Here is a 13,666-nt window from a genome sequence, read left to right on the forward strand (position 1 = left end):
TTTACACTTGGAAAATGATACATGATACAATATATGCATATAATAGTTTAAGATTTTATAAAATTTTAGAAAAAAAAAAATCAATAAATACATATGTACTGAAAAACAGTCCAACTGTTGGACACATAGCACAAATCATGGTACCTGTATATACTTCCAGCATGGCACTGCATGTTACTGTTCCAAACTGATTTGATGCAGTGCATTTAAATATTCCAGAATCTTCTAGACATGCCTCTGTGATCACTAGGGTGCACAATTCCTCTGCAATAAAACAAATAAATGCAAAGTTCAAAGCCTGACAAATATGATTGTTTTTTTTTTTATGTTGATTATTGCTTATGTGATTGTATATTTGAAACAAATATTTACTCACCAGGAAAAAAGCTGAACTTGCCTCTAACAAGGACAAAAAGATGGTAAGAAACAGTTTTAGTTTATTGCTATAAACACAAATTAGTAAAATGATTATAAATGTAACAGAGCAAAAATAAATATACCAAAATATATTAAATATATTTACTTTACGCTAAAAAAACTACAAATTTAAATATACAAAGATAACACAAGTAAATACATCGTGCAGTAATAAAGGGCAACCTATCAAATCAACTTTTGGAAGCTGTTTGAACAGAACAAGCTAAATGAGTCTTTAAGGCTTGCACTCTGCAGGGCTGTGGCCCTTTAAGGACTGAATTTGACACCCATGGCATAGCATATAAACATGTCTACAGAACAGATTTTGCAAAGAAACTGGATTGAAAGATCTGTTCCAACCAAGTGGCAACCTCCCGCTCTCCGTCGGGAAGCCAATACGGAAGTAACTAAAACTGCAAATCATCGACTCGCCTTTGGGGACTGGCTCCAGGAAATCCAAGTGTTTTCTGACTGCAATGGTAAATTGGCCATTTTTACAGCTGATAAAAACATGTTTACATCCTGGTACAAAACATGATTTTGGTCTATATAGCTAATATTACCCCTCATGACAACTCTGAGGGGGGTGAATTTTTTTTTTAACTCATCTGTTTCGTTTTTATTAAGCTTTATTAAGTTTGCATAATTAAGGGTGTGGCCATCTAAGTGATAGCTAAGTCTCACTGCTCGCTGTCTCATCACCTCAGCTGATTCCGGCTGATTAGCCGCTGAACTCGGCATATACATATAATATATTGCATTTTTGTTTTTTTAATGTTTCTTTACACAGTCAATTACCTTTTGGAATTATTTCCTGCAATTATCAGATACTATAGCATGCTGTGTGCACTTAATTGTGCTCACAAACCGATCAAGTGGCCTCCATTTCCCACGTGAGTGAAATTATATACTTATATACCATATCTATATATGTATTTGTTTTACTTAAGATAATTTATCATTTATAATTTTCTTTAGACCTGTGAAGCACTCCAGAATCTGACAGATTGATTAGCTGTAGGCTATAATAGTCATCTGAAATGTTGTCATACAGTGTTATGCCTGGATTTCATAATTAGCCTTATATTTGCAGTATTTGGAAGTAATTCACATTTTCCTCCTGTAGAAAAACGTCATAAGAACAATGCTTAGTGGCTCAATGTATTACAACAGTGTTTTTAAAAGTCTAAACACTTTATTGATATAGTGTACAACTAAGCACATGTGGTCAGAACAAAAACGAGTCGCAGGTAGTGAAGTATTAAGCGTTTCTCCGAAAGAAAAGTGCCAGCATGCATCTGTAGCTCCATGCACACTCCGCTCTTTGCCCTTGTTTGGTATCCCACAGTTGGTGCGATGACGCACGAACAAAAAGGTGACAGTTGGCCATGTCTACTTGTAGCTTCTTTTACGTTGTTCAGAACCTATGGGTGACGTCATGGATACTACGTCCATATCTTTTACAGTCTATGGTTCCAACACTCCATGATCAGCTGCAGTTTAATAATGAGTTTTCGAGTTTAAAATGTTTTAAAAAACAGTACATGCTAGTGATAAAGATAAGAAAGTAAAATCGCTATGTAATTCATTACCACTAGAATCAGCATAGCTGTAAAGTAAAGTAAAGAACTTTTATTGTCATTGTAGTTATACAACGAAATTTGTTTGGTAACTCACAGAGACCAGCAGCAATATAGAAAGAGAAAAAAACAGACAATAGACATAATACTAAATATAAGATACAAGATAAAATATACTAAATGTAATAAGTCACAAAAACCAACAATAGACATAATACTATATATATATATATATATATATATATATATATATATATATATATATATATATATATATATATATATATATATATATATATAAGATGTAAGATAAAATATACTAAATGTAATAAGTCACAGTATTTACATTATGGCAAATGAGCAAACATGAATATCCATAAAGTGTCTTTGTGCATTAGCAGCAGAACATCAGGAAGGTAGGGAGTGAGGGGGGGGGGGGTGACTGTTAATGTGTTCAAAGAGGGGGTGGCACAGGCTACAGCTCTGGGGAAGAAGCTGCTCTTTAGCCTGTTTGTGCGGGTCTTAATTGCCTTATATCTTTTCCCTGATGGGAGTAGTGCAAAAAGTTTGTGTCCTGGGTGAGTAGGGTCCTTAATGATGTTGCTAGCTCTCCTCTGTAGGCGGCTAGCGTAGACTGTATCGAGGTTTGGGAGTTTAATTCCTATGTTCCTCTGTGCAGTCTTGACAGTCCGGGATAGAGCTCTCCGGTTTTCCACAGTGCAGCTTGTGTACCACACTGTGATGCAGTGACAGAGGATGCTCTCTATCGTGCTCCTGTAGAAATTTAGTAAGAGCTGGGTCGGTACTTTTGTTTTCTTGAGTTTTCTTAAGAAGAAAAGTCTCTGTTGAGCTTTCTTCACTATAGTGTTGGAAAGGTGAATGGGTTTGCAGTCATGTGTGAATAGGGTGAAAAGTGGGCTGAGGACACAGCCCTGCGGTGCTCCGGTATTAATGGTGATGGTGGATGAGATGTGGTTGCCCACTCTTACATTCTGTGGTCTGTTAGTGAGAAAATCCAAAATCCAAGAACAGAGTGAAGGGGTTAATCCTAAATTGTTCAGCTTGTTTACCAGTTTGTATGGTACAATGGTATTAAATGCAGAGCTGAAATCTACGAATAACATCCTAACATATGTATTGGGATGCTCCAGATGAGAAAGGCTGGTGTGAAGTGTGATTGAGATTGCATCCTCTGTTGATCTGTTCCTGCAGTAAGAAAACTGTAGGCTGTCCAGGTCAGTAGGGATGTTTGTTTTGATGTGTGAAGAATAAGTCTCTCAAAACACTTCATTATAATGGGTGTCAGAGCAACTGGGCGATAGTCGTTCAGACATTTCACTGATTGCTTTTTGGGCACTGGAACAATGGTTGTTGATTTGAGGCATATAGGGACTACGGCCTGCTTTAAAGACAGATTGAAGTGCTGTATTGAAGTGTATAGTATCAGTATAACTATATAGGAGGAGAATTCAATCATACAACAGGAGTCCCGGTTTGTGGATTTATTTTGTACTTGTATTTTAACTTAAATCTGTCACATTTGCTGCAAGTAAACATGCTAAAACAGTGCAAACGTAAATGTGGGTTTGTGCCATGGAGACAAAGCCGATTGAGGTCAGCTGAGGCTCATCAGGAGAGGAAATATAAGCTTTGACGTCGGAAGATACAGACAGAATTTTATTTAGACTAAAGGCTCATTGTATTCCCCTCTCCAGCTACCCACGATTGGCACTCTACTCCCACCTGGACCTGCATGAATTTGCACTTTTGGCTGCACAACGGACACTTCAGACCTTCATACCCTGCATTTCATACACCCTGCACTGTAAATAAAGAGCCCTTCGGGATTTCACTGTGGCTTTCTGTCCATATGAACTCTCACTTGTGGCATCTGGTGGAGAATGTGGGCACTTTGAGAGAGATCACACGTGATACAGTTACCATCTGCCCTGTGTTTCCCCATAGGGCGCCAATCTCTCTCCTTCTCCCTCTCTTCATACCTCAAGAAGCAAGGATGAGTTCTGCAGCTTTCAAAGTAGGTTGAGTCACAACAGCAACACCTCCTGGGCCAAGTAGCCGAGCATGAGAGGGCATTGCAAGTGGTCGGCTAGTACACAGCCCGCCAAAGGACCCTTTCGGTAACACTTTATTATAACTACACATACACATTTACTAAGTAATTTCCTTATAAATGATATCAATTAACTTATTTATGAGTTCAAAGTGTGTAGTTATAAAATGTTACCACCATCAGGTGTCCACTGACTTACAGGTGTCAGGAACTCCTGTTTGCATGATGGCTTAGATGGCTTCAGTGAACTCCACCCACCAATCCACCCCAAGGTCCTGGACGCGCAGTAAATGGCTGACAACGGAGCATGGGTGCCACCGTCTTTATCTCTGTACAAGGGTGAAAGTTACATTCTCTCTTCCTCTGTTGCAGATCCCCACAGGAGGATCAGTGGGGAAAGAGAAGAAGAATGACCCGAGCATCCGGAACTCTTGCTTTAGAGTCCACCTGGTGCCATTCACACCCTGTACTTCATACACCACTTGCACTGTAATAAAGAACTTTTCTGGAATTTTTTTACTGTGACAGCATGTAGTCTGAACTTTGTAACAGCATTTGTGTGTGACTCATCATTGCAGAAAGGTTTGAATTAACTTCACAACAAATACATATATAACAAAGACATATTCCGGAGACACCAAAGGCTTATCTTGCATCTTGTAAAAGGTGTAAAATAGGAGCCCTTTAAATGAAGATTTTAATATTAAGGGAAAACAAATCCAAAACTACATAGCTCTGTGTGTGAATAAGTTCAACTACAACACCTGTTCACAATTAAGAAATCACTTAAATAAGACCTGCCTGAGGAAGTTCTCACCTCCCCACGTGTATGTTTGGCCCAGCGTAGTAAAATTACAACATTAACACAACAAGCTCAAAATGTAATATAATCAAAGCATTCAACAGTACTTAAATATCTGCATGATCTATACATACTACTAATCACAGAAACCATTTTTAGTTACATTTTACAACTCCAAATCAGAAAAAGTTGGGACAGTATGGAAAACACAAATAAAAAAAGTATCAATTTCTACATTTACTTTGACTTATATTTCATTGCAGACAATTCTGCATGATTTTTATAGTTGTTGTTTTTTCTACTTTAAAAAATAATAAATAAAGATATATTTCAATTTTGGTTCTTGCAACACATTTCAAAAAAAGTTGGAACAGTAAAGCATTTACCACTTTGTAATGTAGCCATTCCTTTTCACAACAAACATTTAGGGACTGAAGACACCAAGTGTTGAGATGTTTCAGGTGTAATTTTGTCTCATTCTTCCTGCAAACAAGTCTTAGGGTGGGCAACAGTACAGGATCTTCATTGTCGCATTTTGTGCTATAAAATGTACCACACATTTTTGTTGGAGACAAGTTGGGTCTGCAGACAGGCCAGTCAAGTACCTGTATCCTCTTTCTCTCCAGCCAGTACTTTGTGTGCAGAATGTTGTTTTGCATTGTCTTGTTTAAATATGCATAGGCGACATTGGAAAAGAAGGCACCATATTGTGTTCCAAAATCTCAATGTACTATTCAGTATTAATGGTGCAATCACAGAAGTGCAAGTTACCTTTGCCAAGAGCACTGACACATCCCAATACCTCGACAGACCATGGCTTTTGAACTTGTAGCTGGTTACAGTCTGAATAATCCTTTTCTTCTTTGGTCTGGAGCACACGATGTCTGAAATACTGATTCATCTGATCGCAGTACACGTTTCCACTGTGTGATGGTCCATCCCAGATGCCTCAGAGCCCAGAGAAGTCGATGGTGCTTTTAGACACTGTTAACATAAGGCTTAAACTTTTGGCACAGTACATTTTTAGCTGCCATTTGTGGATGTAACTACTTATTGTGGTACTTGACAAAAGTTTGCCAAAGTAATCTTGAGCCCATGTGGTGATATCGCTTTTAGATGAATGACGATTCTTGATGCAGTGCCCTCTGAGGGATTGGAGACCATAGTTCTCCAGCTAAGGCTTGCACTCTTGTTCTTTATGTACTGAAAGTCCTCCAGATTCCTTGAATTTTTTAATTATGTTATGCACTATTGAAGGTGAAATATCCAAATGTCTTTTTCTTTGAGGAACATTGAGGAACAGACCTTCTCTCATCAGATAAGAGGTTGAAAGAGTACAAAAAAACATTTATGTATAGTATTTGTATGTGGAAGTTCTCAGTCAATTATTTTTTAATTGTAATCACACAGAATATTAAAAGGTTTAGTGACTGATAGCAGGTGGAATAGAGCGGCTGTAGTTGGTGTCCCGAAGGGAAATTCTCTCACCAACATGGGACAACAGGTCTTCAAACTGGGAATGCGCCATCATCCAGCCACAGTTCCCTGGAGTAATTGGTGAAATACACCTATCTGGGTGTGTCTCTTAAGGATATGATGGACCCAGACTCTACTCTGTTTTTCAGCCTTCCAAAGCACATAAAGAGCAGTTACTCCCTCAATGAAATCCGTGTTAGACATCTTGCAACAAAACTGAAGTTGCCAGGCAGACAGATGTCCCGCCAATGATGCAAATATATATATATAAAAAAGGAATAAAGATGAACAATCCAAAGAACCATTTGACACTAAAAGTGAAGCAGTGGTGGGTGGAACTGACTTTTTTTATAGATTGCACTTTACTCTGCAGTTAGACTTATGCTAGCAATGTGCAGTCAATCTCAAGCAGTCAAGCTTAGGTACACATTAGCTTAGTTTAACTGGCTTTAGCATTAGCCGCTAGTTTAATCATCTGTTAGTTAGTTTAGATGGTCTACAACGTGTGCAGCTTTAAAAATTTGAAACAGAAAGGCAGGTCTTGCTTTCCAGAGTGGACTGGCATTATCATTAATGGGCGACAAGGCAATGGAAAGGATGTGGTGGAGAGGGGTGCGCGATGTATTTGAGGACCCGGAACTTCCAGGATGTCTGAATATTTAATTGTTAAAAGAACTGTTTAGTGAGGCAAAACAAATGCAATTTCACATGAGTATAATATGGTTTAATGACTAACATAAACAAAAACACAATACATAAAACACAGAAAAGTAAGAAAATAAAGAAGTCAAGTAAAGAATGACAATTTTCCGACCAGTTTAACCACAACTAACAAGAATCACCATGGTTCATAAAACACCTTAAATGGGCTTAGCTTAGTATTATGCATATAAAGATATCCTTAAATTGTAAATTCAAGTATATTGCATCTGTACAATACAGCACGAGCTGCAGTTGAAGGCTGCGCAGAGCCTGAGTCACCTGACATTAAGCGAGTGGCACGAGCAGCCGAAAACATTTGGATCTGTTTGTAGAAAAGGCCTTTTGTACAATGCACTGATATCGCTAATAGGTATGCAGTGATTAGCCGATTTTACTATTAACTGCACTTAAATTCATTGCTGTTCATTAATCGTAAAGGCTTCTCGACGCCACGTTTCTGTTGCACAGAACAAAACTGCTACTACTAAACAAAGTTATGCCAACTGTGTGCTAGTTTAAAGTTCCGAGTTTATACCGAAGCTAATACGAACACACATTGGATTAACTATACCAGTGGGCCGTTCACATATTGCGTCTTTCCGCACACAAGTTCATTATTTCCAATAGAGACGTGCGCATATTGGAGTGGTGCGTGCACGGCTTGCAAGCGGACCATTGCACTCGTGCCCTCCAGGCGCACAGAGTAGAAATTATCTCACGCTGTAGTGGTAAGAGTTGTGTGTGGCTTTCACTACAATGTAAACAAAATAATCGTTAGACGAATTATTACAAATAATTAAAATGATTATGTATGTATGAATGCAGATAATAACAACAGTTAATTTAATACTTACCTAATATATAACTTTAATTAACATTAGACAAATACTATTTTTATTTATTTTTTTAATTTATTCATTGTTCTGTCGTTTATTTTCATTGTAAAATTATCACTCATGTTTAAATCAAAAACTTTTTCAAGTTTTTAAGTTCAAAGAGAGAAATGGACTATTGTTTTTGTTTTTTCCTTTGTGGTGTATTTTGTTACTGAGCAGCAATAAACAAAACTTCAAAATATAAGCAGTTTTCTTGTGATTTCTAAACTAGTAGTGTTTTAAATTCAATAAATGCATAATAATCGTGATAACCGTGAAACCATGATTATTCTTCAGACTATAATTTTACAACCAAAATCTATAAGCATTGCATCCATAATTGTTATGCAGTTCAAAACATAACATTTGAATATGTTTGAATGTAGAAGCCTACTAAACCAATGCACTGCTTTTGTTCTGCTTCGAAATACAACATTGAAAGCCAACATGGGTGTCTTAAGGAGCAAAATTACAGCATTGCAAATTATATCTCTCCGGCACCTCATTTGGGATGCTATTCATGAACTGGCCCCCATGACAAACTAATTGAATAGCCCTGCTCTGTTTTAATAGAGAAGAAAAGTTTATCCCTTGTTTAGGTAGGGAAGTTAAGCTTAACATGCTATTTTTTTAAATTTGTTTACCCTCTGTTCAGGCAGAGAAGTTTAGTGATACAAGCTATTATTTTTTGTTTTTCCTTGTTCAGGCAGGGAGTTTTAGCAATATGTGCAAAAATTGTTACCAGGGGCGGACTGGCCATCTGGCAGACTGGGCAGTTTCCTGCTGGGCATACGTACTTTTTGGGCCGGGCTGATCATCGTTTTATGATCTGATCAGCCCATAAAAGGCTTAGCAGCCTATCGTTTTTTTCTGCGTGTATTTGTCAAAAACAGTCGAGAGTCTGAGACAGAAAGATGGAGAAAGAAACGGAAGGGAGGCGCAGAGAAATTGCGGGAAACACACTAGCAATTCATTTAGTGGTTTAAAATATTCTCAGTCCAAACTACACAGCTAAAAATGCACATCACGTGACCACACACACACACACACTCTGTCATGAGCTGCAGCCAGTAGGTCAGCGGGTGCTTTGAGCATAAAACCCCAGGTGAGATTATAGTGCATGTCAGACAGTTCATCAAAGATCTACTGCTAGATCTCATCTCACTATAGTTGTTAAACGTGATATTGAATTCATCTTGTTGTCTATCTAACAACTCTTCGGTCTTTTGAATTACTTGTTCTCAGGTAACGTGTTTTGGCTGAGTGCAAAGATAAGTTTATATATTAAATAATGCATGTACATTGATTCTGCACATAGACTGATTGCTTGCCTTTATCATATAAATTTATTATACGTTATACTTTTATAATGGCCATTATTGATTATTAAAACTTATATTCAGCAAAAGAGATGTTCGTACTTTTCAATGAAATGAAAGGTGGCAGTTATGTTATAAGCCCTGTTTTTTATAAATATGCAGAGTGAAGTTGACGCTCATATAAATATGTAGCCACATGAGGCCGTTTGGTGCCTGTTACTCTAATATCAAAATGAAATAAATTTTCTTATATTATTGTTTTCATTGTTAAGATGAAGCAACAGGATGAGGTGAATGAGGTTCTAAAGACACTGTTCCCTTTGAAGATTTACCCTTGCGTAAGGAGGCAGTTTTTGTTATGTGTATTACTTAATATAGGCTAAGTGAATAGTGTATTGAATAAGCTAATTGGCTGTAGTGTATGTATGTGAATGACGTGAGTATGGGTGTTTTCCGAAACTGGGTTGTGGCTGGAAGGGGCATCTGCTGCATGAACATATTCTGGAATAGTTGGCGGTTCATTCCACTGTGGCAACCCCCTGATAAATAAGGGACTAAGCCGAAGGAAAATAAATGAATGAATGAATAGTGTATTTTTTAGAAGCTAAGAAAATCTTTATGGACAGTATATAGAAATTAAATTGAGATTAATGTCTTTATTTATTTAATAACTATGGCTTTTGGTTTTTATAAAATAGGATTTGATAAACATATTGGACATGCACAGATGGGTAGCATTTTGATTGATGTGTAGGCCGCTCTGGCCCAAAATGCCAGATTTTTTTTGCCCCAGTCCAGCCCTGATTGTTACCCTCTTTTTAATAGAGAAGAAATTACTACACTTTTTATCAGAAAAGTTTTAGTTTTTTTTACTTTTTGATGAACTCACAAAATGTTCAGAAAGAATTACTAGGGCCTGATCCTCACAACTGAAAAATGTGCTTTAGTGACTCCTTTGTGGTCAGATCAGGATTTCAAATCACTGCTAGGACAGCACATGGCTCCAATAATAACAGAGTCAGTCAGACTAAATTTGACAAAAGAAATGTGGCATTGACCCCAATAATGTTGCATGAGCATGTATTAATATAATAATGTGAAAAGCATATCTGCTGTCACAGTGAATTCACTTCATGTCAAGCTAAACAACAAGCTCAGTCTAAATCAGAATTAGAAAAACAGATCCAAGAACTCTGTGCTAAGATAACCTCATTGACAAAACAACCGAACCTCAAGAAATCAAAAAACTGACATTGAACTAGTTATACTGACCGATAAACATTATCCTGACTTTCAACTGTCTTTGAAGCAGACATTTCCATCCAGTGAGTAAATAATGTGCCTGTTAGTGGAGGTTTGTGGTGCTAGGAGAAGATCTAGGGAATTGAAAGAACTGAGACACTTCTGCTGTTCAAAAACAAATGGTTTCCAGAACACTAGGGCCCTTAAGATATAGGACAGGCTGTCTCAAAGCTTACCTTATTCAGCATGCACAAATTTAACAGATTTTAACAGAGTTAACAGAGTTTAACAGAGCACTGATCAGCAAAATGCATCTGTATGACATGTCATTAACAGAAGTCACCCAGCTAATGTCTCAAATTCTCGCTCAATCTGAATTCAACAGTTATGAGTCCGCTGTGACCTCTGAATTAGAATAAAGATGATTTGAGTGAGGGGTGTTTTGAAAATTCGCAAAACATTGTTGGCCCAAAGATTGACTGGCCAAAGGTGACTTGTTGTGTGCAAAGGAAAGATGAATCTGTGAGTAAATTCACTGAGAGATTTTGTCAGCCATGACTTAAAGTGGATTACCTGATAATTCTGACAGTGTGCTAACTGATAAGGGACCCCTAGTCTACATCTGGTCAGATGGCCTTGCAGCTAAATACAGAAAAGCATTGCCAATTCTAAATATAACTTGGCCTACCACCACTCTCAAAATAATCTAGACAGGTTAGTTTGGTGGGAAAGAGACTGCCCTTACAAAATTACCTGCGGTATTTTATGTGGTAAACCATCAAATGTACAACACAAATATTATGTGGTAATTGTGTAGTACTTTGTTGTTTTTTGGGATGTTTTACCAAAGGATTCTGTGTTGTACAGTATGTAATACTCCTGTATTATTCTTGTGGTAGTGTGTGGTATCACTTTCATTTTATGTAGTATTTACCACAGGATTTTGTTGTACATTATGTAATATTCCTGTATTATTCTAGTGGTAGAGTGTGTGGTATTACTGTCATATTCCTGTAATATTTTTGTGGTAGCGTGTGGTATTTCATGTGGTAAACCATCAAATGTACAAAACAAAAATTATGTTTTAATTGTATAGTACTTTGTTGTTTTTTAAGACGCTTTACCACAGGAATCTGTGTTGTACAGTATGTAATACTCCTGTATTCTGTTATATAGTCTGTAATACTTCTGTGATATTCTTGTGGTAGAGTGTGTGGTATTACTGTCATATTCCTGTAATATTCTTGTGATAGTGTGTGGTATCCCTTTAACTTTTCTGTAGTATTTACCACAGGATTCTGTTGTTTAGTATGTAATACTCCTGTGGTATTCTTGTGGTAATATGTGGTATTAATTTTAAATTTCTGTAGTATTCTTGTGGTAATATGTGGTATTACTTTAACATTTATGTAGAAATAAACCACAGGATTCTGTTGTTCAGTATGTAATACTCCTGTGATATTCTTGTGGTAGAGTGTGTGGTATTACTGTCATATTCCTGTAATATTTCTGTGGTAGTGTATAGTATTTCATGTGGTTAACCATCAAATGTACAAAACAAAAATTATGTTGTAATGTGTAATACTTTGTTGTTTTTTGGGAAGTTTTACCACAGGATTCTGTGTTTTACAGTATGTAATATTCCTGTAGTATTCTTGTGGTTGTGTGTGGTATCACTTTAACATTTCTGTAGTATTTACCACAGGATTCTGTTGTTTAGTATGTAATACTCCTGTAGCATTCTTGTGGTAATATGTGGTATTACTTTAACATTTCTGTAGTATTTACCACAGGATTCTGTTCTAATACTAGGTTTATTTTAGAATGTGACCATAAACTCTTGTGGTATTGGTTTTACATTTTATTTGAAAAGCATCAGTGTTTACTAATATCTTTTTTTAAAATTATTAGAAAATCCTAGGGCTGCTTAACTTGTGCGAGCTGCTTCCTTTAAAGACCACATTTCCACATCTGGGAAAGCCCAACTCACATTTCCTAAGGAGGGGTTTGGGAACAAATGAATCGCTGAACGATTCATATGGGAGTCGCTGGGATAATTAGGTAAAAATACATGCAGATTATAGGACCATGAAAGTATTTTAAGGAAACTAAGGAACTAAGGAACTTTTTACTGGGGAACTTTGCTTAAGTCACACTCACAGCCTTGAATGTTTTAACATGTTTATAGTCCAATCACTACTCATTCAATGTCATGATGTCTGAGAGGACTGATGTTTATTGAATGATAGTTGTGTCTCACATTTTTGCGCACTACACTTAGGGACAGAACAGCACACAAACCAGTGAGGAGCCCAGGGTAGAACTGAATGCAATAGCTTCAGGGGCCGCCCCCTGGGTAAAGATATTCCTCATAGGATTTCCCCCATATATAGACCATCCTCATCTCACTGTTTATAGGTGTCATATATTTAAATCAGGAAACTTAAGAAAATACACAGCACTATACAATCACTAACTTAACACATACAACCACTATAGGATTACCTGAATAACTAGATGCATGAAGTGTATGATGATCCAAGTTTATGCATGGATACTGCTGGTCTGCTGTTTCTTTGTTTGTGTGTGTGTGTGTGTGTGTGTGTGTGTGTGTGTGTGTGTGTGTGCGTGCGTGCGTGCGTGCGTGCGTGCGTGCGTGCGTGTGTGTGTGCAGGTAAACGTATACCACTACATCTTCAAGAAACACTCTGTTCCAGAGCATCAATACAGAGATCCATGAATGACAGGAAGTTATCAGATCAAATCTGCTCTGAAGAGCAATCACCAGGAAACAGCCCTTACAAAAGACTGCATACTATCCACAAGCCATGGACTTTCAGACATCTACAGTATGACTACATAATTTTTTTGTGTCATCGTGTTGGTTTTATGACAGTATCATCGATTGTCATAAACATGTGAACAGTTTTGAAATCTAAATTTTCATGTATGTAGATATTGAAAATGAGCACTGTTGTGTTGAAATCAGGATGGGAAAATGCCGATTATCTTGCTGACTCTAGTACTTGATTTAAATGCTTTGTTCAGCCATCTCCACCTTGCCACTCCTCATCCTCCTAAAAACTAATTATAGACAGGACATCTTTGACTCCATTCATACTTGTTTCAGACTTGGTAAAACTTGCAGACTGCTCTTGTCACTGTAAGAGACTCCTGCAGGC

General features: G+C 37.2%; 1 protein-coding gene across 1 annotated transcript in view; it reads right to left on the minus strand.

Annotated features, from left to right (window-relative positions):
• Positions 1-332: 332 nt before the first annotated feature.
• Positions 333-13,666, minus strand: part of LOC130241226 (palladin-like) — a 30,251-nt gene continuing 16,917 nt past the window's right edge. Inside the window, exons 7-8 of the mRNA XM_056472943.1 lie at positions 377-399; positions 333-338 (exon numbers count right to left, since the gene is read on the minus strand). Of these exons, the coding sequence (XP_056328918.1) occupies positions 333-338; positions 377-399 (29 nt within the window). The remainder of the gene's footprint in view (positions 339-376; positions 400-13,666) is intronic.

This window comes from Danio aesculapii, chromosome 14 (genome assembly GCF_903798145.1).
Source record: "Danio aesculapii chromosome 14, fDanAes4.1, whole genome shotgun sequence".
NCBI classification, from domain to species: Eukaryota; Metazoa; Chordata; class Actinopteri; order Cypriniformes; family Danionidae; genus Danio; species Danio aesculapii.